The 27991-nt window shown below is 40.2% G+C and overlaps 3 protein-coding genes across 17 annotated transcripts in view; 2 read left to right on the forward strand and 1 right to left on the reverse strand.

The window, feature by feature from the left end:
* Positions 1-8812, forward strand: part of PRPF4B (pre-mRNA processing factor 4B) — a 38901-nt gene extending 30089 nt beyond the window's left edge. The window contains exons 12-17 of one of the 13 annotated variants that reach the window (XR_009354899.1): positions 528-642; positions 1224-1375; positions 2735-2821; positions 4154-6381; positions 6833-6878; positions 8639-8812. Coding sequence is in view for 1 of the 13 variants with exons in the window: in XM_059179147.1 (XP_059035130.1) it covers positions 528-642; positions 1224-1375; positions 2735-2821; positions 4154-4357 (558 nt within the window). In the remaining 12 variants the exon portion in view is untranslated. Of the gene's footprint in view, positions 1-527; positions 643-735; positions 898-1223; positions 1376-2734; positions 2822-4153 lie in introns of those variants that run through there. The other 12 variants (XR_009354898.1, XR_009354901.1, XR_009354903.1 and 9 more) reach the window with 12 other exon arrangements.
* A 3775-nt stretch (positions 8813-12587) lies between these two features.
* Positions 12588-27464, reverse strand: FAM217A (family with sequence similarity 217 member A). 2 transcript variants are annotated; one of them, XM_059179150.1, is made up of 9 exons: positions 27089-27464; positions 25188-25420; positions 20744-20869; positions 19563-19650; positions 17452-17536; positions 17280-17293; positions 16583-16657; positions 16434-16501; positions 12588-14222 (listed from the first exon to the last, which is right to left on the reverse strand). In XM_059179150.1, the coding sequence occupies exons 1-9, from the start codon at positions 27104-27106 to the stop codon at positions 13004-13006; spliced, it is 1926 nt and encodes a 641-aa protein (XP_059035133.1). In that variant the 5' UTR covers positions 27107-27464; the 3' UTR covers positions 12588-13003. The 2 variants fall into 2 exon arrangements, with proteins under 2 accessions (XP_059035133.1, XP_059035132.1); XM_059179149.1 differs by lacking the exons at positions 17280-17293; positions 25188-25420; positions 27089-27464 and having other exon boundaries at positions 20744-20830.
* A 47-nt stretch (positions 27465-27511) lies between these two features.
* The window catches only part of LOC131834479 (testis expressed protein 56-like), a 35820-nt gene continuing 35340 nt past the window's right edge, over positions 27512-27991 (forward strand). For both annotated transcript variants that reach the window (XR_009354906.1, XM_059179155.1), the window contains exon 1: positions 27512-27793. Coding sequence is in view for 1 of the 2 variants with exons in the window: in XM_059179155.1 (XP_059035138.1) it covers positions 27601-27793 (193 nt within the window). In the remaining variant the exon portion in view is untranslated. The remainder of the gene's footprint in view (positions 27794-27991) is intronic.

The following is a 27991-nucleotide window of genomic DNA, read 5'->3' on the forward strand; positions in this document are numbered from 1 at the left end:
ACGGATGAAGAATGTTTTTATTCTGTTTTTGTCCAGATTTAATCTGAATCATCCTCTGCTTTTATTGCTATCAAAATTTTCTGGCAACTGAAAGTTAACTTCAGTCAGTTGAAAGTTAATCTAAGTCTGATTGTTTATTAATGAATTATCTTCATGTTCCTTTAAATAGCAACTCAACTTTATACAGGTATTCTGGGCATTTTTAGAAGATGCTATGCTCCAATGAGATTTTTCTCTTACTACTCCCCTTCTCAAAGTAACATTGGTTAAAATTGAATGTACTTGGTATTATCCCATACTTCATTACTGAAAAAAGTTCTTTTACTAATTATATTCAAATATTTGATAGCTCTTAATTTTTTATAATTAGGAAATTGAATTATAAGATAATTAGAAAAGGAATTATAAAATGGGTAACTTTGTTTTCAGTATTGGAAGTAACTTCTCAAAGCCAATTATTTTTATCTGATTACTTGCCTTAATTATTTCTGGCATGAATTAAATTTCCATGATAAAATGTTTTGCAGGTTAATGAATCAAAAACTATTTTAAAGCTCTGCGATTTTGGGTCAGCTTCACATGTTGCGGATAATGACATAACACCTTATCTTGTCAGTAGATTTTATCGTGCTCCTGAAATCAGTAAGTTTCTTCAAATGTTTTTTGACCTGGGCCATCATACACAGTGGAAACAGCATATTTAATGTCTAAGTACTGTTTTCCATCGCACTTCAGCAGCTGCACGAGGTCATTGATGAGGAAGGGAACCGTAGCAAGTTCATCCTCCTCAGGTGGAATGGTGGTAGTTGTGACAGGAGTCTTGATCATGTCTGGCAAGAGTAGCAAAACAGTTGTGGAAAATCCTCGGCTTTAGAAGACTGCTCTTGATTACTCAAGGTCTGATTATCAAATTTATGGATTGTATGGGACCTTTGTTTTTTGCTATTCCTGTTGCCTTGGTTGAGGCTGGTTAGCACCTCCACCAAAGGTGAAATGAGAAAAGAAATATTCATTTCCTTCTGCCCCCCCCCACCCTTTAAATTCCTTCCTCATTCCCTCATTTTTTAAGAGTCTGTTAAGAATTAGTGGGGAAAAACATGAAGCTAATGCCAAATAGAGGTATTAAGATTGCAGTTATGTAGGCCAAGCTAAAGTAACCCCCTATTAACGAAAATAGTTGATTGTTTCTGTCATCGTGTATTAAACTTCAGTTTTGTTTTCAGTTATAGGTAAAAGCTATGATTATGGTATAGATATGTGGTCTGTAGGTTGTACCTTATATGAACTCTACACTGGAAAAATTTTATTTCCTGGCAAAACCAATAACCATATGTTGAAGCTCGCCATGGATCTCAAAGGAAAGATGCCAAATAAGGTAGGACATTAACATGAGCTGTTTCTGGTTGTTTTTCGAGGTCTTAGCAATAGTTTACTGTAGACCAGTGGATTGCTGCCACTTTACTCATCACTAATGGCTATAAAACCATTTCAGAAAGGCAGGTATATGGTTACTGTGATTGCTTAGCTCTTTTAAATTTCTGCTATTTAAAAATAATTGTTCTCATCATCCAAGAGCTATCAAAAGTGATTAAGAGAACTCCATTTTCCTCTTCACCTCTAATGTCTCTTTGCTTTTCTTTACTCTGTTAAGCAGGAGGGTAGGGTCCTACAGTTTAGAGTAGAAGTGGAGTTGAGGAAGAGAGATTGATGAGCATAAATTTGTTAAGCACCATACTTGTATATATATGACTGTTTCATATCTTTGTTCTTCCCTTGTTCCATTTATTATCCTTTAATGATGGGCAGAGAAGCAACCTTGGGAGCACACCGTTATTGGTAACAGCACCAAACATGCTTGAGAGGTGGAATGAAAAAAGATGCAGGTCAGGTTAGTTCAGATGTGAAGAAGGGCTCAGTTGTCAGAGAATGACGGGGTGAATATTGGAAAAGGAACTTGATGGCAATCAGTTTATTATTAAAGATTGAAAGTTATTTGGGAAAGGTACCAAGAAAAACTCACCTAAAATTGACCTCTTTCTAACATAAAACTCACCCTTAATGCTTCAGGTACAATAATTAGTTTCAGAAATGAATCAGAAATTTCAGGCATTTATAAACCTGTCCCAGGGCCATATCTTAAAATTTGGTAATTTTAGCTTATTTGCTGAATTTCTGAGCGAGTACAGATTTTGCCCCATATAAGTCAGAAGGCATTATGTTTTTTATTTTTTAGGTACTGTCCCAATTCTCTCATGTTGGACTCGTTTAGAATAAGTTACACAGGAATTAGTTATGTTGGTATTTGTTTTAACAAGGTCTGACCTGTATCATTTCAGGGCTCTTGGAACATAATTTGTGAAACGTCATCGGGTTTCTTAAACTGCCAAGAGAAAAGGCCCCAAATGTGTAATATTTTTCCTAAGAACAAATGATTTCATATTTGAGTCTGTTTTGAGTAGTGAAAGCATAATGTGATATTACAATTGGTTTAAGTCATTGCCTGGGAAAATATAATTTCAGGTTATTAAGTAGTTTCAGGCACAGCATTTATATTAGCTTTTTCGAATATGTTAAACCCTCCAGAGCAAGGAATCTAAGAGATTCCTTAAATGAGAATAGAAATCCAGAGAGACTGAATAAGTCTTATTTGTGACTTGTTATGCATTAAATTGTTGGTAGGCCAGACTGTTTCGTAATAGTTCAAAACCCAAGTTTTATTTTGCTTTATTGCCAGATGATTCGGAAAGGCGTATTCAAAGACCAACATTTTGATCAAAACCTCAACTTCATGTATATAGAAGTTGATAAAGTAACAGAGAGGGTAAGTCCCTTTTAACTGTGCTACGTTAAATGATTGTCTTTTTGTAAACAAGCTGAATACGGGGTGGTACTAGGAGCTGTGAATATTTAAAACACTAAGAATAATTTCTTTTTGCTGGTGGCCAATTCCTGAATAAAACACAATGAGGTTATGAGAAAGAGGAAGGGAATTAAAAATGTTTGTCTAGTATAATGACTCTATTTTTATGATAGGTCATATTTGGGCCCTCTTCCTCTGTTCTTGGGAGCATTTTCTTTCTCTGCCCTCCTATCCAGCTTCTGGACTGCTTACCAGAGTGATCTTTTTGAAAAAACAAATCTTATCATGTTATTCTCGGTGCTTAAAATCCTTATCCTTTTGTTGGGTTCCTCTCTGATGAACTCTGTGGTCTTGAGCAGTTTGCCCACCCCCTCAGGGTCTCTGTAACCTCCCCCATCCCACACTTGGCAGTCAGCTGAAGGGCGTGCCATGTCATGTCTCTCTTCTGCCTTTGTTCACAGACCATCCTGACCTTACTTGCCTCCTCTCCCTCCTCATCCCCTAAAAATAACTTATCCAGCTTCAAGCGTCAGGGGAAATACATGCTCTATATGAGCTTTTCCAAACCCTCTAGGTTGAAGTATAGGGACTTTTCCGCTTTTTTGCCCCATTATATTGTCTGTTCCTAACTTTGTCAAAGCACTTAACCAGCACACAGTTCCATGTCTGTCTGACACCACTTCAGGGCAGGGAGAGGAGAGTTGAAACAGGAAGTGCTTACTGTTGTTATTACTAATTACTATTAATTGCTCTTAATCATATAATTATTATTAATTATGTAACAGTGGGGGGATTTTCATAGACTTCCTGTTAGCAGTTTGATCTTTTTACAGACTTACAGTATGTTTTTTAAAAATCTTCATAGCTAACTTGGGGTTGTTTTTTCTTTTCTGGTGGGGGGTGTTGGGTTTTTTTTTTTTCATTCAGTTTTTTCAGTTAGTTCTTACAAAGATAAAGAGAATAGGGGCATCTGGGTGGCTCAGTCGTTAAGCATCTGCCTTCAGCTTGGGTCATGACCCAGTGGTCCTTGGATAGAGCCCCACGTTGGGCACCCTGCTCAGCAGGAAGCCTGCTTCTCTCCCTTTCCCCCTCCCCTACTTGTGTTCCCTTTCTTGCGGTCTGTCAAAATGAAGTTTTAAATGAATAGATTATATATATCACCTATATATCTGTATAGGTGATATATATGTACATATATTAAAATTTTCGATAGACCAATCAGTTTGATTTAAGATACATATGCTCAGTAACTCTATAAAAGTAGACATACACATCTTGAAAAATTATTTTTAGGAGAAAGTTACTGTCATGAGCACCATTAATCCAACCAAGGACCTGTTGGCTGACTTGATTGGGTGCCAGCGGCTTCCTGAAGACCAACGTAAAAAAGTACACCAGCTAAAGGACTTGTTGGACCAGATCCTAATGTTGGACCCCGCTAAACGAATAAGCATCAACCAGGCCCTACAGCATGCGTTCATCCAGGAAAAAATTTAAACGAGATGAAGAAGCTCCAAGGGTTTGAGTAATTAAATACAAAGACTGAAGAAATTTCACAGCAGTTTATTAATGTATATAAACTTATAAATATTTCTCCAGCAAATTTGAGGAAGCATGATATATTTGAATTAACACCAAGGGTGATATTTCTTTTAGAAATGTTAGTTAATCTGTTTTGTGTCTTATGTGAAATTTCACTGTAGAACTGTTTTAATTGCCAAGACTGCACAAAATTACAGTGCTAATGTACATGGTTGCAGTTCACATAAAAGACAAAAGCATCTGTTATAAAATGAGTAGTAATACTGGGTGGTTGATTTATTTTTAGCAAACTTGGCTTCATATTGGTCTTCAGATAAAATGGCCAGCATAAATGCTGTTTATATTCACGTTTTCCTAGGTGTGTGTGTGCAGGCCACAGCAGCATGCCCTTGGTGTAGTCAGTGCCGAAAGGGGTCTGTTCCTTCTTGAGCCTGCCTGCAGGGATGGTCTCCTCTTTTAAAGCAGGTTGTGTACAACATTCAGTACACTGAAGGTAAGCTAAACCATCAACATCACTGGTGTTTTAAGATGTTATTTTATTGGAACAGTTGACAATGAGGGATATTAGCTTTGTGGCGGAATTCCCTGCATGTGTGATAGCTGATGTTGTGTTATTTTTGGCATTGCAACTGTGGCGTAGTTACAGTTTCCTTTCTGTTCATCGCATTTAAAATCGGAAGAGTGTGCGCTTGATGGACACAGCGCCTTCAGTGTACTGTTTCTTACTGACTTTCAGTTTTTTAGACCAACTTGCTATAGACTTTATATACATTTTGTTAGATACAGTTCGTAGTGACGTAGAGACAAGGCATCGTTTTCCTTTACTAATGACACATGTTGAGGCCTAATTCTGAAAGTCCTCATATTTAAAAGTTAGACAACATAATGAAATTTTTAACTATTTGTATGTCATTTTGAAAGTGTACTGCTTTATGGTAAAAGTGTTTTTCATTTGTTCATTGTTTTCATTATTTGTGATCATGTTGTCTTTCAATACAGGCATAAACCTTCCACTCTTGAACAAAGCAGCTGCTTTTTAAAAGCGGTAATTGCTTCTTTACCTTTTATTTCTTTTGTAAATGAAGCTTTTCTTTAAGAATGTGACTTTAAAGTGTTGTCTATTGCATAAAACAGTTGACACTCACTTATTGTAAAGTGAAGATTGTTCTCCTGCATGTGAAGTGGACCATGCAGATTTCTGTATGTTCTCAGTATGCATCACTAGATAATAAAGTCTTTTGTGAACAAGGCATTTGTAGCCATTTTTAAAAGTTTTTGTCTTCAGTGCTGGTAAGTCAGGTAAACTATAAATAGTTAAAAAGCAACCTTTCATTTCTTCCTTTAAGTCTTTAAAAGATTTTTTTGTTAAAAATGTAAGCTTAGCCACAAGTTGATTGTTTTATTAATAATCAGGATCCTAACTATTTCATCAAAAAAAAAAGTCCTACAAATATTGTCAGCTTTCAGTGTAGTGAGATAATTCCTGTAGGTTATGGGGTGTAATTCAGGATTTAACTAATGTTTCTGCTATTTTCTCACTTTTCCTTTTGATGGTGCGGAAAGAGAAAAGGAAAACGGGGCACAGGCCACTCACCGCCTTCTCCAAGGGGTCTGATTTGCTGAGACACCAGCTTCACCTTCTTAACAAGGTTATTTCTGACAGCATGTGTAGATAAACATTTAGCAACAATTTAAAACCAAATCATGTAAATCAGCTTGGTTTTGCAACACAAAGGAATTTGTATTTTTAACATGGTAGGAGAGAATTTTCAGAAATGTGTGTACATCTTTTCTGTTTGGGTGGTAAAATTAATGCTTATCTTCCTGAGCATTGTGGAAAATAACCAGATTTTAGGGGTTTAAATAATATTTTTAAATTGTAAATGGGATTTTTTTATTCACCCAGGCACCTAATTACAACAAGCATGCACATTTTGGTGCATTCAAGAATGGAAAATCAGAATAGCAGCATTCTTCTGGTGGGTTTTGCTCCATTTAAAGACATGAACTACAGCCAGGAAGGTGATAGATGATATAATAAGCCAACTTTGAATCTACACCCCGTCTCTTCATGGTTTAGACTTACTAAAAATAAATAAAAGGTGGTTTCCATCTTCAGGTAGAGTGAAGCCTTTTAAATAAGGCCTCACGGGTGCAGCTTGTCTACCTTTACCAAAATGGGTAGTGATTTTCCCACCATGACTTACTTTATTTTGGTGATAATATGCTGCATATTCAAGTCTTTTGTAGTTATTTTCACTCAAAAGTAGTAAACATTTTGATGCTTCTGGTGATTTTCATGGCTTCATTTTATATAAGTGTTTAATAAGTAAGTTAACTTCCACTAGAAACAGTTCATCTTATGCCTTCAAAACTATTACCTATTCCTTAAAAAACAAAGTTGCTTGTTACTTGTTCTTTGTGTTTTAGGTGCAGTTCAGTGGAAGATGATGACAGCCAGAAGACATGAGCTAAGGTTTCTGTCCTATAAAAGATTTAAAAAAAAAAAAAAAAAAGAAAGAAAAAGAAAAAAAGGAATTCTCCATTTAATTTTTGTCTAATTTTTTAGTTTTCAGCATTATGATTTGGGTTTCATTAATGTTTGGCACTTAGAGTAGTAGTGCTATTGTGGTGTTCATCTGTAAAGTGCTTGTTTTATCATACTTCCCGCTTCCCTCCCTCCCTCCCAATAAAAACAGTGGTTAAATGTAGTAATATTATGAAAGGCTCTTGAATGTGAGATTCCACATAATACATGGCCATCAAAATTGGTTCCTAGGGGTTATTAGAAAAGTAGAAACCACCACAATCACATACATCAAAAAGTAGTTTTTAGCTTTAGGTATCTTATCTCCTTGGCAGATGCAAAAGAATAGAAAGTGGAACTTTAAGAGTGCTGTTGCCCAACTCCATTAATAATCTATTCCCTGACTTTCTCTTTTAGTAACTATTTTTGTAAGTACTTCAGTCATGGTCTTAAGATAGATAAATATTTAGAACCAGTCAGTTTTTCTTCTTAAGTGAGAGAAGTAGATCTTTGTTCCCAAATTTAGCATTCCTAGGTTTGTCTACTCTAAAGGAACCCTGCAAACATTCTTTATATACATACACATGATTTTCTTAGAATTAGAAATTTTGCTGAGGCAGAGATTTGGAACTTTGTTAAGACCTCTGTTAGATGGTGGTCATAATTTAGTGAATTATCTTTAGCCTGCATTCATGTTTCAAAGTAGCTATATAGTTTTTAAATAAGTTAATCTCTGATAAAGCATTTGGGTTTTTTTAGACTTCACAGCAAAATATCACATGGTTGTCAGACGTCAGGGTTCCTAAGTCTTAGGACATAACCCTTGAAAAGGTCATAGTTCTTTCTGTAGTCAGGGGGTAAGTGAGATCCAGAAACCAGATATGCTGTAGTCCCCGTTCTCTATGTGGACCTTCTTAAAGGTATCAGACATCAGGTGGGAGCATCGAGGTTTTGAAGGAAGGGAGTGTCTTGTCATAAATTTTAAAGACCTTCCCAGTATTCCTGTTTTCCTCTTAGTCTTTATTAGTTGCATCCTTATTATTCCCCAGTGTAGAACTCATTCCACTCTACTACTTTCAAAATGAGTTTTTTAAGATACTCTAATTTTTTTTTTCATTATAGTAACCACCTTTTTTTCCTCCAAAACAAATACTCAGGACATTTCTACAATACAAAAAATGTATGTTTTAGGGTATGTGGTAGAGGCAGAGAAATGTAATAGTCTCAGATCTATTTGATATTTGCATTCCTCCTACTGTGTATGCTCTACTTGTTCTTTATCATCATTTTGTAATGCTAGCTGGTTACGTAGAAATAAGATCTCTGGAATGAAACAGAGGAATCAAATATCTTCAAATTTAAGCCAAATAGTTAAAGAATGCCCTTTTAAATGTTGGAGATAGGGGAAAAAAATGGATACTCAAATAAGTAATTTCCTTTCATTAATTATGATGACATCATTGGAAGTTGGGCTTCATAAAAAGTGTTTTTTTCCTTTTCATACCCTAGTTCAAGCATATTTTCAACATGAGTTCTATCATCCTTCTAGATGGGATGTCTTCCTTATGGAAATGTTCACTACAAATTCATTTGTATTTTTTTACATGTCAATAATGTACACTAAATTGACTTAATTAAAAGTGTTTTCCAGTTACTTGATAGATATCATCATGGCATCTTTAATTTTTTTTTTCTCCTTCTATATGTAGGGTAAGGGACTGTTCTTCTGAAGAATCTTTCCGTTTAATGATCAAGATATGGAAGCTGGTCTCTGAAAATAACATGTATCCCAGTTACTGTGGTATCATGTGAATTGTAACTTGCATTTAGCAGCAATGTTTCCAATTATTGGAAAACTTAATAAAATATGCCTCTTGTTACCATACTGTTTCCTGATTTCCTTTGCTGGGGTTTGCTATTTTACGTTTAGTTTTAAGTTAAAACAGCATTCTCTCTCAAGGTTTCTGATGGGCTATTTCACTGGTGTTCATAGATGTGCTTTGAAAGGTATTCTCTGCCCAAATATGATTGGCAACTGTCAGATTAAATTTAAATATTTATGTTAAAACTTCTCAGAAGATATCTGATATGCATTGTGAACCTCAGTGAAGGAGAACGGTGTAGAGAAAAGTTTACCAAACCACTTGGCAGAACTTGCTGCATGGCAACAGCCAATTTAGTATCTTCCTTACAAACATCAAAATACTTCTAGCAGCTAAGTGCAGAACACATGCCAAATAGAAACATCATAAGTAAGGAGGTAGCTCCCTTTTCTGTAATGATTTAAATCAGTTGGTTCATTGTACATGGGGAAGCCTGACAAATAGGTACCATATCCTTAAGAGTATCTACATCTCATTTTCTTCTAAAGAAATGTCCTCAGCTTAAAACAAAAAAACTGTAAAATACCTAAAAGAGGGACAAGGAGATCGAATCTTTAATATAAAGCAGGATTGGAGGAGGCAGGGCCAGAGTGTCTGGCTGTGTCGGGTACACCCATCTAGCAGGTGCTATCTTCTCTACCTAATGGTCGAGTCCTAGTTGTTCTAAGAAATGGGCCAGAATGGCAATGGCTCTGGACAGCCGCCTTGCAAAGGCCCCAGCTGTAGTTCCTCTTGGGCTGGCAGAGGATGAAGAACTACATATTCTGTCTAAAGCAACTGACAAGGGTCATGAGATCCTGCTTTTTATTAGGGAAGGTAGTATGCAGGTTGCATTCGGTTTGGTGGGGGGCTGTGGGTGGGGGGTTATGGCAAACTTGGAAGAGACTTTTCTCCCTGTGCTTTCATTGATGAGAAAAGAATCTGCCTTGGTTAAGATCCAAAAAGGAGGCAAGAAAAGGTGTCAGTACTGGACAGCCAAAGTACAGGGAATTTTTAAGCCAGCCAGAAAGCCAAATTCAACTGAAGTTTCCTGAACAAGAATCACTTCAATTTCTAGGTGTCTGTTAGTAGCTTCCAAGTGTTTCTTCAAAAATAGTGGTGGAAGTTGGCTTCCAACAGGTTTGAAAAATTGCTAAGTCTTCCAAGTCTTTTGATAACTACAGTACTCCCAACCCCCAATGATAAGTTTTTCTCTTAGCCAAATATTGCCTGTTTTACTCCCATCATTTGACAAGATGAATTTAGGATGGCTACATCTACTTCCCATGTATGTGCCTTTTCTGACCTCATTTTAGGGACTCTGCTTAAAAAATTCCACTATTCTTACTAATCATATTAGAATAAGTACCTGTGACTTATAATTGAAATCAGCATTGCTGCTAATGCATTTTTTACATAGTTAAATTTAAAACAATTTGGGACTAATAGGAAACTCTGATAAGTGTTTCAGTAACTAGCTCCTTTTTTAGGTCTAATGGCATCCTAAGTAAAGTAGCTTGGTTATGTTTCCAGTAAGATTTGCCCTGCCTGTCTCTAAGACATCAAAGCCTCCCACCCCGCCAAAGCAATCCTTCGGTGCAGAAATCTATTTCTTGGAACTGCGGACACCGTGATCTTCCATTACCCCTACCTCTGAAATACTCCTCCCTACCTCCTGTTTCCTCTCTCCCATGTCCACTCCCACTCTTGGTCTTCCTGGAAACAAGGGCTTGTGTCTTCACTCCACAGCATGTTCCTGATGGTGGACACATGTCTTGTAAGAAGCAGGACGTGAATAATCCTGAGTTGTTACTCCAGTGACGATTAATTTAGTCCCAAGAGGGCCCATTTCATCCAGTTTGCCCTCGTGTCATTCATGTCTTTCCTCTGATCTGCTTTTTAATTTGCCAGGCACTTGATTCAATCCTCACATGATTATGTGCGCTGAAAGATCCACTACCTTCCTGACACATTAGGAAAGTGAAGAACTGAGGTTAAGGAACCTGCCTGAGGTGCAGTTCGGTCACATGGCAGAGCCTGGCTGTGAAGAAGGCCCTCGTGAATGCTCTCACATAACCGTTCTCGAGGCTGGGCCGAGTCCTTTCCCTAACCCAGGGTATCTACATACCACGCAATGACTGTTTGGGATAGAGTGATGAACAGAACAGGCATGTCCCTTTCCTGAAGCTTTTATGGATTAAAAATTACATTATTATGACCCTAAAAGTGAAGGGATAAGATCCAAGCAGGTAAAGAAGGTAAAAATGAGAATGGGTACGAAGGCTGCCAAATAAGGCTCGGGACTCAAGTGAGAATTGTAAGAATGAGAGGAAAGGTGGTTGAGAGGGGAAGCTGGGATGGTATGAAAGCACGAGACCATTTTTTACATGCTGTTCTGGGAAAGGGATGTTCTACCACTTGGGATAATGACACAACTGTATGGGGTTTAGGTAAAATACTGTTCTATGGTAAGTTATCTTGAACAGTTTATTTTTCTGTTGTCGTATTGATACAGTTCTAGAAAGTTCTTTGAAATTAATCTAAAAACTAAACCTACTCTCTCTGACCTCTGCTTCTAAGAAAATTCTTTGAACCTTATTCTTTTACTAAAAATAGAATAGAGGAAAATGAAACCACAGTTGCTTTCTTCAACATGTGTTTGAAGTGTCTTTTAGTTCATCTCCCCTATCCCAATCTTGAATATTTCACCTTGCTTGTTTTGAGGGGGGCGAGCGGGTGCAGCAAAGATGATACACAATATTGACCATGCCTTGGCAGTGGGCTGGGAGTAGGGAAAGCTTTTTACTTCTCATTTTCCTTTGGGCAATGCTTGAAGTTTTCATCGTGTTATTTTTAATGTTTACCAAAAACTCATTTGAGGGCAACCCTATTGGGACCCCTCTCACTCCTGAGAGTTTTCTCTGTCTCATTTAATAAAACTATTTCTTTCCTCACAAAACAAAACAAAACAAACTCATTCGAATTCACCAAACATCCACTGAAACCAAAGCACACTACACCCTCCCCCCCCAAACATCCATTTTACATCAACTTTTTCCTTTAAGATGTTTTTCAAAGTGTGATCCAAGAACCACCTGCATGGGATGTTTGTTTATAGTGCAGGTTCCCCAGCCCCACTCCTGGATTCCACATCCTTGGGGCTGTAAGAGAACCCCAAATTAGGTGTTTCCCTGATTAGGTGCAGTAAGGTGTGTCAGTCGCATGGTCTCCCTACACCCATACACTTTTCTTTTCTTTTAAGATTTTTATTTATTTGACAGAGATCACAAGTAGGCAAAGAGGCAGGCAGAGAGAGAGGAGGAAGCAGGCTCCTCGCAGAGCAGAGAGCCCGATGTGGGGCTCGGTCACCCACTGAGCCACCCAGGCGCCCCGATACATACACTTTTCTTTTGAACAAGTTAAGATGCTTTCCCTGCTTGCAGGGGGCGGGGCAGGTAAGACTTGCAAGAACAAAGAACTTTGGGAAAGTTCCATTAACATGACATTTCGGCTGCTCTGTGTACATCAACCTTTTCTCATTTTTCCTTTGACATTCCAAAACTGTTGTTAGGTCTGAGTGGAAGAGGGTTGTTTCATGCCTACAACTAGCTTTTAACCCCAAGAGAACGGATCTTGCTTTCATGTATGTGACCTGGGAAAGCAACAATTTTTAAAACGCTGGAGGATCTAGAGGACCTTGCATATTAATTCAACAAAATCACAAGTAGTTTAACTTTTAATGGCCAAGCAAATACCAAAAGATAGGTCAAGATGATAGACAAAGGAGATTTTTAGAGATAGTAAAGGAGAGGAAAAAAAGGTATCAGAGTGGGAAAAACTAAAAAAATAAATTCACTAAGAGGTAATTTACTCTTAAAGCTGTAACGGAAAATGAAATACACCAGCCACCAGTCGATTACAGCATTTACTGATGATGGAATTCTACTGGAAAACACAACAAAAGAATAATCTTTTGAATAGTTTACTAAGGGAAACATTCCTTTGAAACACGACATGCAAAAGAATGTCAAATACGTCAGGATGGAAGCTCTTGGATTTATATATAGACACCTCACCAGTGCTTTTCACAAGTTCCACTCCACAGCACAGCAAGTTCTTCACGTGTGTAATACCTGTATCTCGGCATGATGAACCGTATTTTTTAGCCAAGCTTCTTGGCAATAGATTTGCTCACATTGAGATATAGAAAAGTTACTTTTGATCAATGGGTGAACACTTGTCCTTGCCTACAAAGGAAGGTGATAAACAGTTTAACTTCTGAATATAGAATGGTTTGTTCAATTCTATGTTTTTCTGATAAGGTTTCTTTTTGGTCCTTGGTGCCTTATTGTCTTCTCTCTGATTTTCGGGAAAAGACAGAGGTATAGGCGAAACTGGTATTGGAGACCTTGGTGGCAGACATCTTGTTGAGACCATTTTAACCAACGATTGAGTTGTTTGGGAACTAGTGGGCTTGGCTGAGAGTTCTTGGCATTGATTTAAAATGGAGCTTTTGAGATTCCTAATGTCATCACAAGTTGGAATCAACTGTTTGGTGGTGGCTGAACTTTTTAGAGGTGGTGGTCTAGAAGTCCATTTGCATGTGTTGCCAGCATTGCTCCAATTCCATTTTGAAGCATTTTGTTCAAGTTTGCAAGACCCAGAACTGCTTTTTCTTTTTTCACGACTTTTATCTACACAAGTTGTCTGAAGACTCAGAGAGTCTGAAAGTTTTGGCTGTCTCATTTTGGGGACAGCTTTGGAGGAAAAGGGTCGTTCAGTAGCTGCTGGAGCACAGAAGGTAGTTTGTAGTCTGGGCCTTTCTTTTTGTATAGTCGTGTGTTGTAATCTTTCCATTTCCAGTAAACGGGTTATCAAACGTTCAACAGAGCTTTCTGGAGGTTCCACCGATGCTTTCCAATTTTCAGATTTTGAGAGGGCTAATTTGTGCAAGTCCAGACTATTGAAAGGAGAAGGGAGAAAATCAGGATATGGAAATACTTCAGTTGGTTCCTCTGTGAAAGATTCCTCAACGTTTTCTATTGTTTCTGGCTTTAAGTTCAGATCCATCTTTTTAAAATAGCTGAGCAAACTATCATTTGCTTTTTCACTTTCTGATAAATCACTTTCATCTGTTAAGTTTTCTTCCATACTGCTGTTTCCGTATTTCAAACTCCAATTTGGGGCAGATAAAGTTTCACCATTATTGTTTTCCACAGCTGAACATAAATTAATATAAGGCTCATTTCTGTCCTTAAAAAAGTCTCCATCAGCATAGGGCCAGCAGAGGCCCGATGGCACCTGTAGGCCAGGGTAAGAACCAACTTGCTTATCTACTGAAGCAGTAGTCAGTGAGTGGTTCAGTGTGAAGAGCCTCATGGGGTTATTGGTTACGTTAAAGCCAGTTTCCACTGCAGACTTCTTGAAATCCCTTTAAAAAATGATTTAAATAGTGAATGGTTTGTTGACTAGAATTAAAATGCTGTTAAAATGATAATCAATAAGCAAAATCATCAAAGACTGGGTAATGTTTGGTTTCTAATGGCCTATGCGTATCTATCTGTGAGAGATATATTCATTTCAAATATGCTCAATTATATAAAACTACATACATTTTTTAAAGTATAGATTACAATATTAACTAGACAACCCTCTGTACATGTCCAGGTGACTAGATCATTCTACCCACAAATGGCTAGCTGTTTGTATGAATGCCCACTAGGGTAAAAAATGGTAATTATATCTATTTGCCCATGAATATATTGTACATGCAGTGATGAGGTCTGAGACGGGGGCTCTCCAACTCAAACTGAAATTACAGTGAACCATTTAGGGACCTGGGATTAGATGAAAGGAAACTCAAAGAATGTAATTAGGTTACTCAATAAAGTCTACTTTAGCCACTGTGGTTTTAAAAAATTATACTAACATAAAAGGAAGCAAAACAATGTTTACCAAAAATTATCCCTTAGTAGAAAAAGGAATGAAGGAAGAATGGAAGGGAAGGAGGGAGGAAGGAGGAAAAGAAGGGAGAGAGAGAGGAAGAGAGAGAGAAAAGAGACTAACTACACAATTACAAATTATCTCATAGTAATTTTCATTAGATGGTGCTCTTTTATGAGTAATGCTCCTAGGTAGTTTATTAGAATGAAACTGCGAAAGAGAGATGCCATAGAATATTGAGTTTCGAGTTCTTTTTTTTTTTTTTAAGAGCCTTCCTCTTTTTTTTTTTTTTTTTAAAGATTCTATTTATTTATTAGAGAGAGAGAGGGAGCGCGAGCAAGCACAGGCAGACAGAATGGCAGGCAGAGGCAGAGGGAGAAGCAGGCTCCCCACCGAGCAAGGAGCCCGATGCGGGACTCGATCCCAGGACGCTGGGATCATGACCCGAGCCGAAGGCAGCGGCTTAACCAACTGAGCCACCCAGGCGTCCCTCAAGTTCTTTTTTTTAAAGCTTATTAGAAATACCGACATTGGAAGAGCTGAAGCATTAATTGACATATATATAGTCTCACCCTCTTCTCGCTCCTTTAATGCCAGTTTACAATAAAGACAGCAAAGTATTCTTGAGGGATTTTGAAAAACACTTTTATTTCTATAGAAAATACTAAAAAAATTACTGATTCAGGTAAATATTAGTTAAACTCACTTGCCTTTGTAAAGCAATAGAAAAGTCACTTTAAATCTACAATTGAGAAGAGACACGATCCCTGTTGTTTAGTGAAAAGAGCATGGAATCTGGGGGTGAGGACATAGGTGTGAAACCCTTTGCCGCCAGAGGTAATGATAGTACCAAACTCGGGGTGTCTGAGAAGCAAAACAATTACATGAACATACTTTGCAAAAACGTTAAATGCTAAAGGAAAGGTATTTTATTCTTTTTTTTTTGAAAAGTATTTTATTCTTGATGGCATACTGAGGAGAAACATTTCGGTAAGGGAATATTTCACTGATACGGGACTTCCAACTCAACAACATACTCAGGCTTCCCCAGGATTAATAACAAATACCTAACAAACACCGGATTCTGTTTAGTCCTCACAACAACCCCACAAGATAAGCATTATTTTCTTTTATGGGAAAGGGAACTGAGGCACGGCGTGGCTAAGGTCACACATGCAGTAAGGGGTGGAGGTGGGATTTAAACCCAAGTGGTGGCGCCCCGCGCTGGTAATCCTAGCCACTGCCCTCCACTGACTCAGTTTCCGTTTGCTGTGTGTTAGCAGGGTAACATTCAATTCGTTTCATTTGACCTCTGACCTTGAAACCCTTGTTCCCAGCAGAGTTCGTTCTAGTCAAAGTAGCCTTTCCTATGCCCCTCACACTGACGTTCCCTTAGGACATGAGTCACGGTGGTCCCTTTAGCACTTCTTGGATTCACGCCTCGAATTTTGGCATGACGCTGAGTTTTGTCCTGAGCCTCCTGGAAGGAAAGTCCTCTGGGAGACTGCTCCTCAGAAGCAGGGACAAAACTGAGGAACTAATTCTAGTTCTGATCCAGAACTTGGGCTCTCCATTAAACCACACACTGTATGTTAAAGTGACCCGGTGTTCAATAAAGGGAATCGCCACATGTTTTTTCTCCTTGTAATTAAATGTATCTCACTAATTTAGGGGCTTACGGAAATAAATATTCTCTCACCTGTTCTCCATGGTACTTCCTTCGTTAAAAGGATAACTCCACAACTGAAATATCCCTTGTTTACTATTCTGATAACAGAAAAACATGGACATTTTAGTAACTGCACGTGTTGAAAGAAAAATACTTTGAGTATGATGAATAAATCTCACCTGTGTTCTTTTGTGAGCATGTTCTGACAAATTTAGGTCTAGCACCAGTTGCTCTATTGGTATTTCCAAATGGTTCTATAAAGCAGCAGAAGACTTTTAAACACAATACATCTCTATTCCCTGTTATTGTTCTAAGAATGTATAGTTCTTGTTCTAACCAAGAAATATATAGTAAGGTCATATAATACTCCCTTTTATACATGCAGATATCACTTGTTTTTACTGACTTCAGCAGGAATTAGCATAATCTGTTACAAATACCAACACTGTGAACTAATGAGCCTCGAATATCATTAAGATTATCTTTATTTTAATAACCGTTAAGTGTTTTATATTTTGCTCAAAAAAAGTAGATGAAAGATTAATTGACTCACCACTTCAAAACAAAACATTAATCATTTTAACTGCCTCATCATATCTTAAGAGCTGAGACTACTTTTCTTTTGGCAATGACTACGAAACACTATGGTCACTACAATGTTAATTTCCATTTCTGACATTACTATATTGAAAAAATATATAATAAAATATTAACTTAATGACCAGTTTGCAGCCCTGTAGAACAGAAAAGGCTTTGACTTGTTTGAAGAACTCTACAGAAATGAAATTGAAATTTTTAAAGAAAATTTTTTAATGAACATACATATAATTTCAAAAGTGTTTTGTGAATTATTTAAAGCCAAACATTTATCCTTACCTTGTTAATTTTGCCTGAAAGAATGTATATGGAAAAAATGACAATTAATAGTTACATAAAACTGGTTGTATGAAAAACAAACCCCCTTTAATATGAGTGGTTATTCATATTATAAATATGAATGAACATAAATTTGCAGTATGTACAAAAACACACATCTAGGATTTCTTACCACCTGCTGCACTGTCCTTTCCAGGTGGGAGATTTTTATTTTCAGGAGCAGGTACTTCTGAATCCAAATTCCAATGAGACAAGTTCTAAAACAATATTTGTTTTAGAATAAACTTAATATTAAGAACACTTTAAAAGCTCAAGTACATAATTTTTCATGTCTGTGGCTAAAATATGAGAAAAGCATAAAATTTTGTGACCCATTCTCCTTTGTATAAGGACACTACCAGTATTTTTGAGAAGCATGCAAATTATTATCAGCTTGATAACACCTATTAGGAGATAGGCTTTTACAATAATTTATGGTTTCATTCTTATTTTGTTAAAAATAATGACACACAGGTTTTCAAAATTCATTTAAGAAGTTTAAAAGTTTAAAAATTTTATATTTTAAATTTTAAAAATATAATGAAATACCTAGTTCAGTGTGTCCCTGGTACACAATGGCACATTCACCCAATTTCCTGTATCTGAACACCAGATCTATAAAATCTTTCCGTCCACCAAAGAAAATTCTCTAATCTTCAAATTGTACTCAACACTGACCAGTCTTCTACTCATTCTAGACTCTAGACATTGAAACACACTCAGGAAATATTCAAAAGCAAGTGAAAAATTGAATAGGGAATGGTACTAATATGTCCCAGTATTTATGTTCCAGACATTGTGCTGAATGCTGTGGGGGGGAAATGTAGGGTGTGTGCAGAAGAGGATTATAACAATTTATCCTAGAATAGGGAAAGTGAAGAGATGAGGAATTGATTTTTTTAAAGTAATTTTTAAAGAGCAAACTCAGTTGTTTTCTATCTCAATGGAGAAAATCCTTTGTAAATTAAACTCAGCAACACACAAATAAAATGTTAAGTATCACCCCCAAACTAAAGCAGGAACAGGGAGAATCAGCTTAAATATAGTACAAGAATTTAATTGGCCCACAAGAAAATTATGTCCTGCTGGGAAGGTAGCTGAACCTTGGAAGGTAGGCTGCAGATTATCTTTGGAGATTAATTCCCTGTTCCCCAAGATGACACATAAATAGGTCTAGTCTCTGTGAAAATCACCTGGGGAGCATTTTAAAAATGATACTTGAGGGGCACCTGGGTGGCTCAGTTGGTTAAGCATCTGACTCTTCTGCACGCAGTGGGGAGTCTGCTTGAGATTCTCTCTCTCGCTCTAGCTCTCTCTGCCCCTTCTCCTGCTTGCGCTCTCTAAATTAAATACACCATTAAAAAATGATACTACTTGGTGTGGCGCCTGGGTGACTCAGTGGGTTAAAGCTTCTGCCTTCTACCCGGGTCATGATCCCAGGGTCCTGGGATTGAGCCCAGCATCAGGCTCTCTGCTCAGTGGGGAGCCTGCTCCCCCCTCCACCCCCGCCTGCCTCTCTGCCTACTTCTGATCTCTATCTGTCAAATAAATAGATAAACTCTTTAAAAAAATAAAAAATAAAAAATGATACTACTTGAAAAAAAATTGCTGTAAGGTCTGACTCAGTAGGATTAAGGTAAGTCTCAATTATTTATATTTTTAAAACCATCCTGACAGATTATTAGACTTCTTTCAGCTCTCTGATCCTGGTTCACTAATGTACAAAATAACATGTGGCAGAAATACCCTTATAGTGACACGAAAAGGGAAGCTGATAAAAACTGCAAGGTGAGATCTTTTATAAGATTAATATAACCCAATCTGTCAACCGGTAAGGGAGGCTATCAACTACACACGAGGTCTGCTGGATTGCAAACTTCTTACAGGTTGGGAATTGATAACGCTTTCTGACATCCCCCCAGCCTTACCAACATTTCTTACAGAATACCTATGAAAGAATAAAAAAAGGTGAGCACAGCCTGAGGAAGCAAGGTAGCATCTTTCAGGAAATTCAGTGCAATAAGAACCGTTTCCAAATTCGGAGAGAAGCTGGTTAATTTTTCCTTTGTTAAAAGAAAGAAAAAAATTCCCATTTGATATTCCAAAAAGTGCCAAGAGGACAACTCAGTGCAAAATGCTCACAGAGAGAGAAAGCTGCAGGGATGTAGGCAGTCAGATTCAGTGGGAGGGAGATCTTGACCAGGGGAGGGGCCCAAAGGCTCAGGTTAACACCATTAGCCTTACCTCATGGGAGATGTTGGTTGCACGCGGGTTGGTACCACTGTTCTCACCATTTCTTCTCCCCATTTTGCTCCTCTGTTTCCTTAAAATCCTATACAGGTTGTGGGACAGGCACATTTATGGGTAAGGTACACAACGCTTGTTTTAAAACCTTGAGCTTTGGTTCCAGTCTAAAGGAGGTCCAACAGTGCTTCAAATTCAGAACGGGACAATGAGGGCACATGAGGGCTAACAGTACAAAATCAGCCAGAAACAAGGGGCAAGCCAGTCCAAAAAAAAAAAAAAAAAAGAAAAGAAAGAATAATAAGAAGAGAAAAGGCACCGGGAAAAGCAAATTGTGAGATCTAACTGATGGAAGATGAGGAAATTAAGGTCTTAGGTGAGAACAGAGACATTATCAGACAGAAAGATAAAATACAAATTAGAAAGAACATGGTGAATTATCTGGAACTTATATAACAGGGCCATGAACTCTGCTTTTAATTATTCAAAACAGGTGCTACGTTTGAAAGCAGGATTAACCTTACAGGCAGGACAGGCACCCCGTGTGGGTTTCGGGGTCCCTAAAAGGCCCACAGGGCCAAGCACCACTCTCCAGGCCCAACTACCGCGGTATGTGAGCCCACTGCTGTTTAAGGTAGAAGGATCCGAGAACTACCAGGTAACAGGTAGAACAACCAACCACCGGGTTAAGGTAGGACTATCCGGAAAGAATCACAAATTAAAGCCACCGCAGTAATCAGTGTATTTGCGAATTGTTTACAATTTATTGTCTCCTAGAGGGAAAGGTGCATCCTGAAGAATCAGAGAATACAGTAAGTATTGCTCCCCCTGCTCCATGCTAGGCCTGGGATGCGACAATGAAGAGGAGGAAGTATGATGAACAGGTGGCGCTACGTGGGGACACCCACGTGTGTGCCACGGAGGAGGGCGCCGGGCGCCTGGAGGCGGGGCCCGAGGACACGGGGCCTTCGTGATCACGGGTCAGGAAAGGAGCCTCGGGAGCCGGAGGGCAGGGAGGTGCAGGTGGACTGCCCAAAGCCCGCGGGAGAGCAACCCCTCCCTCTCGTACCAAGCCCCCCCCCCCGCCCCCGCCTCCCCCGTGCCAGGGCCGCTCGGTCGCGAGCGCAGAGCAAGGGGCAGCAGGTGGGGCTCGCGGGCGCGCCCCGGCCCCGGCCTCTTACCCCACCGCGCCGCAGGCCCACGTGTCGTCCTCGGCGTCGTCTCCGAGGGCGCTGCCGCCCCGAGGCCCGGGCACCTCCGCGTGCTGGGCGAACGGCTTGACGGGCGCCCCCTCGGACTCGGCCTTCCTGCGGCGGGAGGACAGGGAGGGCAGCGGGCGGCGGGCGGCCGGGAGCACGGCCCCCTCGGCGCTGGACGGCCCCCGGGCCGCCGGGACCCGGGCCGGGCCCAGTGAGGCCAGCCTCGGCCGGGGCGGCGGCTCCGCGGGCCTCCCCCGCGGCCGGGTCGCCCGGCAGCTACCATGGAGCGCGGGCGCCCCCGACGGCTGGGCGTTCCACCGGGGCCACCGGTATTCGGGGGTCACCAGGCCGCCAGGCCCGCGGCACGGGCGGCGCCACCGGGGGAGGGCGCCGAGCCAGAGCCCGGGTCGCTGCGCCCCTCCGCGCCTCCCCAGCGGCGGCCTGGCCCGCTCGGACATCGCGCGTGGAGGGGCCGCCCTCGGGCTGCGCAGGGGCGGAGGTCACGGCCGCCGGGGCCTTCCCAGGCCTTCTCGGGGCCTTCCCAGGCCTTCTCGGGGCCCTGACCTGACCCTGACCTGAGAGCTCTGCGTGGCGCCCCGTGGGGCCCTGGCGCCGGTTCGAATATAGCCAGCAGCTTGGGGGTGCAGTGCGTTAGACCAAGCTCGCTCTATGTATTTGCACCCATCATGTACGGTCCTGTCTGGGCTATAGTATATGGTTTTTAAATAATGCAGATGGAAGAAGGAAGGTATCCCAGCTGAGAGCAAGCCCACCGCTGGTCGTTCCCGATCAGTCCTTGGTCTTACAACAGAAAGAACAAAAGCTGATTTTTTTTTCTACCTGGGGTACATGTAGATGATATGAGGCCAATTTTGCCCTCCAAGGGCCTATCTCTTACTTCAGTTCACTGAAATAAGTGTGTGGGGTGGCAGAGGGAGGAATAAATATATATAGAGAGACACACACACACATATAAATGGATATATTATAGATATATATGGATATATATGTGGATATCATATATATGGTTATATTACGTATATATATACACGAATATAATATGGATATATACACATTATTTGGTACATATGTATATAACAAGTATATATATATATGTGAATACTTACATATTTATGATTGATATGTGGGTGTAAGTAAACAAAATGTTTACTAAAACATTTACTAAAAATGTCAGATATTTTTTATAATGAGGCACTGACATTTGAGAAGACATTTTTGCAATCCTTTGCTGATGATACTATTGCATTCTGTTGGGTTGAACATCCGACTGTGGATTCAAGCCCCAAAATGCTTCATTAAGCATCTAAATGCACTGGTTCTTAACATTTGGGGGGAAGCGATGCCATGCTCTTCTGAGAGTCTTCCCAGAAAAATGCACATAGAAAACTAAATGTCCAACATAATTTCAAGGGTTTGTCAGCTCTTGGATCTCCCTCCCCCACCTCCTACCCAGAGGGGTCTGTCTCCTTCTTCTGCACATCTGTTTTCCTTTAGTAAGGCCAGCTCTGGCCCAACTTCAAATACACCTTCCCATCCACATTACTCTATTTCATAACACCCTATTTTAATATTTTCTCTACTCTTCACAGTCTTGTTAATCCTGTGTGGTTTTCTATTGCCTGTTTCTTCCCAGTAGAGTACAAAACTATGATGGCAGAGGCCTTGCCTGTCTAGTTCATTGATACACCCCCTCACTTTAAAACTGTGCTAGGCATGGGATGCCTGGTGGCTCAGTCAGTTAAGTGTCTGCCTTCTGCTCAGGTCATGATCCCAGGGTCTTGGGATCGAGTCCTGCATTTCGCTCCCTGCTCAGTGGGGAGTCTGCTTCTCCCTCTGCCTGCAACTCTCCCTACTTGTTCTCTCTCTGACAAATACATAAAGTCTTTTTTTAAAAACTGTGCTAGGCACATAGTAGGAGCTAAGTAAATATAGGAGAATGAATATAAGATTAGCATAGGCCTCTTCGGAGGCCTCCCTCCTAGGTGCTCTCTTCTCCTTCAGACTATTTTCCATTCTGCTGATAAAAAGCACTGATCTGCTCTAATGCCCTCCTGATCCCAAAGAATAAGCCAGGCTTTAGTGTCTGCTTATCACTTCCAGTGCCTACATATATGCAAACACCTCAGATATTTTGCAATTTTTCTAAACACTCTGTCTCCTCCAGGACATACATCCCCCCCCCCCCATAATAGCTCCTTCTTTTTTCCCTCCTCCCTCCTTTTACCTACCCAGTTAAGTCCTATCCATATAAATCTAGCTCACAAATCATCTTCCCTGTTCCCTCAGGGAAGGATAAATTGCTACCTCTTCCAAGACCCTTCATTCACATTATTATGATTTATTTGCTTACAATTCCCTTCTCACAATTACATTATAATTATTTATTTACAATATCTCACTCGCTATATTTTCCAATGCCTTAAAGGCAAGACCTGGCCTTATTCTATCTGGCCTGGTACCTGGCATATAGTAGGTACTCAATAAATGTTGGAATTAATTTAATTACTCCAAAAAATAACATTTGCAAGAAATAAAATTTGGTTACCATGGGGCAGGCCCAATGCTGAACATTTTATGTAGATTAATCAATATTATACTTTTAACAACACAGTGAAATTGGTCCCACTAGTTATTCCCACTAGTTATTCCTATTTTACAAATGAGCAACTTGAGCCTTTTCCTTTGGCTTCAGAACATGGACTGATCCCTGATCCCTTAAAGTCCCTCTGAGAGTCATCATCCATAAATACATCCAATATTCTCTCTCTCTTTTTTCTTGACAGAACATATTCCTAAAAACCTTTATAAATTCGTCTCTCCTTCCTTTCTCCGGAGACTTTTTGAATGCTTTGACATCAGCATAAAAATCATAAAGTTTTAAAATGATAGTGACAGTCTCGTCCCTGTAGAAAGTTCTACAGGAGAGCACGCAGTTGGGACAGTGAGGAGACACGGCTGAGAGAGAGGGAAAGTAAGAGTGAGACACTGTGGTCATGGGAAATATAAGGGCAACGATGAGAATCATATGCACTCCAAGGCTTTGAGTCTGGGTTGGCTGTCATCCAGCCTTGAAGGAAGTCACTAGACAGTGGACTGGTCTCCAGATCGGGGGCAGCTCTAACATCAGTCCTTAGTGCAACAGAACACACCTTCCTTTGAGGCCTCCCTAAGGCCCCTCTGGGAATTCAGCTCTCAGATGTAGCATCAGGCTTGCCTTACTTTAAACCTGTATCTCTTTAGCTAATCCAGTGAGGAAAGGTGAGGTGATATTCTGTCTCATGGCGTTGAACAAGCTCTTACATTGATGACCACAGAGGTGGTCTGAATTGGTGGAAAGAAGGGAAGCCGTGGGCCCATCCCTTGGTCGGTAAGCATGCTTTGCTGCTCACCTCAGTTTCCCCTACTCTGAGAGAGGTGACAGTTTGGGCCCACAGAAGACACTTTCGGAAAGCACTTTGATAAGACATTCCTTTTTGTAGCCCAGGGTGAGGCAAAGAAATGTCAGTGTCGACACTACTTAGCCTCTCATTATCCTGTGGGGAAATCCTTCCTCTTCAGTCCACCTCTTTCAAAACCTTTCATATTTTTAGGTAACCCGCGTGTTTGCCTCCACCTCCCTTTCTTTGCCCCTGCTGCATGGTCAGCGTCACGGCTGGCTATTTACTGCCATGGAATCTTGTTCAGTGTAATTATGTAAATATTTTTAGGAGGTCAAGACCATATTTTCTAATTAATGACATGCATTTTTGTTCTCAGGTACATACAAGGCTATGCAGTGGGAAACACTGCAGTTCATTGCTGGGCAATTTTATTTCGTGTGTTCCCCTGTTTTCAGCTTCTGCTTTCTCTTTTACAGGTAAATGTTCACAGAAATGGAGTCCTCAGTCGGGGACAATCAGATTTATCCCCAACTGAGGCTCCATTTCTGTGAACATTTACCTGAAATGTCCTAACTTTCTGGGGCGTGTACAATTCCTTTTTAGGAAATACGTATAAAAATATTATTTTTAGTTAGAAGTTGTTTTTCTCTTTTAAAAATTCACCTTGAACACTTTGCTTCCTCGTCTAGGAGACCATGATTTTGTTGCAAAAGTGTCACAAATCTTTAAAATATATTAATTCCTAGAATGAATGTGATAGAGCTGCCAGGAATATCTTTCCAAAAGACAAAGAGACCCATGGGCAAATTCTACACCTTTAGAAGTTGCAGCCAGGACTTTAGAATAAATTCTCCACTGTATATGTCCAGTTCTATTTTAGATTTTTCTGCAGGAATTGATGCCTACCGTTGGAATAACTTTATGGCTTCCTGTCCTTCAGACATGTCTATGCTCTGCAGTCGTGTTTTCTTGGCCTTACATCACCAATACACTTGGAAGCTTTAAGTTTCAGGGTCAGGACTTACTTTCTGGTGCCAGGAAAGGTGTAGCCTGGGTCCTCCTCCTGGCGGCTGGAACCCTCCCACCTCATCTGCTTTGATCGGAACACTCTCTTTAGAACGCTTTCTTTAAGAAACTTGGAGATGATCTTTTCCCTTTGGACGTTACTGAACACTTTGCCTTCTGGAAGCCAGCTGATCTTGTCACATCCGCCGTGACAGAGAGGAAGGGGAAGGTGTTCCGGAGACACAACAGCCCTCTTTGGAACAAAAAAAGGAATTGCCGTTTACCTAAAAGTCATGAATAAGAGATCAGCCTAACTAAAAAAACAACCCCATGTCCTGCAGGTGATATGCTGTGGGATCAATTTAGTTAATTACACAACTGTTGCTCTACCTGAGCGGCGCGGCTGGCCCTTCCTAGCAACTCACGGTCGCCATAGAAAGGGAGGGACTGGCTTAGGAGGATTCTCTCTCATCTTTTCTTTGCGAAAATAATTATATGGTACCACTGTGGTTGTGGAAATGGAAATGCATCGATCATGGAAGAATGGTGTTGGAAATAAGCCAAAATCCAAACAAAATACAAAATAGAAGGGTCTGTTTCATCAGAGCACATTCCTTCTGTAGGCTGAGACCTGGCTGGCTGAGTTAAGATTACAGAACTAGTTAGCAGCAGGGGGGAACTGAGGTCCTGAACAGTGTTCTCTCCACTGCGGCACAATTAGAGAAAACCGAAGGAGATAGATTCCTTGGAGAAGTCTTATTCGTTGCAAAAGACATGTGTCCATCAGATAGTTTACTTAGAAATAAAATATCATAATTATGGTCTACTTCTGATTTCAGTCATTAAACCAGATAATTAGAAACACTCCATCAGTTGCTATGTAAAACCATGATTAAGAACATATGGTGGGGATGAAGGGTACAGTATAGGGAATACAGTCAATGGTATTGACATTGCATTATATAAATACATCTTCATCGATTAATTTATATTGATATATAAATTTATATATAGCATTATATATAATAGCATTATATATGTGTATCAATCACTTTATATTGATATATCAGTTTATATATAAATACATATATAAAAATTTACACGCAGTATAAAGAATCAATTTTAATATATCACTTCCTTGGCCTGTTGAATGGCTTAAAACATGGTTTGTTCTTTTTGGTTTAAAATACTTAGAGTAATACACTCAAGTTTGCTTAGAAGAAAGAAGTCTCCATCTATCAAAATATTCTACCCCTCCTCACTTCCACCCATTCCCTTCTCTTCCCCAAAACACCTGTGACATTATGAGAATCACATTCCATTCAAGCGGTTCTGATTCTATAATATATTTTAAGTATATTTAAAATACACCTGTTTGTGTATGTTTAAAAGTCTTAATTTTTAAGTTTGCAAATGGAAAATGAACCTGAAAGTTAAGAAGTGAAAGTTGGTATCTTCTGCTCTGGGCACTAACATATCCTACGATGTAATCCTGGAGTTTTTATAGTCTTGGCCAAGGGGTTTTACGTTTGGTAAAAAGCTGGCCAACTCTCCCAGCGCTTGCTCTCTGCAAGCCTGGCCCCCATGGCTTTCCCTGTTTCTGATCACTTTGCGATTTCCAGCCAGTTCATAAGACAGAGCAATGACAGTGAACCCGGCCCCCTGGGTGCAGCATGCTGAGATCAAATAGTAGCTAGAACCACCCTTAGTATTTGCATGTTTGCCCCAAATCTGGGAGGAGCCCGTAGCACCTTCTGTCTTGCTCTGGGCTGTGCCATCGAGTGTGGGAACTTAAGATGATTTAGTACTTCTGTCCAGGGTCCACAGTGAAGCATGGCTTCTGCCAGTCAAGCTAGAATTGAGCATTTGGTTTCCTCTGTTCAGTCTGGAGAAGAGAATAAGCAGCAGGTGGGCTCCTTACCTGTGTTAATCTGGACATTTCCTCAGTTTGGGATGATGGAGCTCGTTCCTCAGTTCTGCTCGGGAACTGTGTTGATGTCAGCGCTCTCCCTCAGGGCCCCGTCTGTCTGTGGAGTCGTAATTAGGCACACCCAGGTGGCATGGCCCAGGCGGAGCCCCAGCTGGAGAAACGGCACTGGAGGCGTGCACCCTGGCCTCCCATCATCCCTTCGGGAAAGCGTGCTGTTTTCCTCAGGTATTGCTCATGGTCAGACAGGAAACCGGAGTTTCTGCCTGAAATCCCTGTAAGACTTGGCAAGGTGTTTTTGACTGGCCGATTTCCTCTGGTTTGAAGATAGGAGGAGCACTCAGTGTTCCAGACCAAGGTCCAGGCTATTGTGACTCTCAGAACGCTAAGCGATCAGAGACCAGAGAAGGGATTCCATAGCATCTCCTCAGAGATGGAGAAAAGTGTGGAGAAGGAACAACGACAAGGAGTCCCATCTTTTCTTGTCTCGAACTCAGTGGGTCATTATGGGGACAGCCAAGAACAACCACTTCCCACTGAAACTTCCTCTCCTAGGCAAACCCAAGACCCTGAAAAACTATGCGCAGCCCGAGGTTCTGTGTCACACCTTCGAGACTCTGTCCAGCCTTCACAGACTGCTGCCTAACCATCTGATGGAGAAACTTTATTCCTACAAGAGTGAAGAGGACAAACAAAACTGTACGTGGGTAGAGAGTGCTGTGAGTTCTTTTAACAAACACACTGGCACAAACTACTGCTTCCTTTAGCCACAAAGACTGTTTTTTGTTTGTTTGTTTGTTTTGTTTTGTTTTGAGAGACAGAGCAGGGGGTGGGGCAGAGGGAGAGAGAGAGAACCCCAAGAACACTCCCCACAGAGCGCCGAGCCCCACAGGGGAC

This window comes from Mustela lutreola, chromosome 6, assembly GCF_030435805.1.
Source record: "Mustela lutreola isolate mMusLut2 chromosome 6, mMusLut2.pri, whole genome shotgun sequence".
NCBI classification, from domain to species: domain Eukaryota; kingdom Metazoa; phylum Chordata; class Mammalia; order Carnivora; family Mustelidae; genus Mustela; species Mustela lutreola.

What these genes read in the sequence shown, in the direction of transcription:
- FAM217A (XM_059179150.1), bottom strand. An exon ending in CAACCAACATCTCCCATGAG is followed by an intron (nt 17,537 to 19,562) that starts GTAAGGCTAATG and finishes ATATTGTTTTAG; the next exon opens with AACTTGTCTCATTGGAATTT. An exon ending in ATGCTCACAAAAGAACACAG is followed by an intron (nt 16,502 to 16,582) that starts GTGAGATTTATT and finishes TTCTGTTATCAG; the next exon opens with AATAGTAAACAAGGGATATT.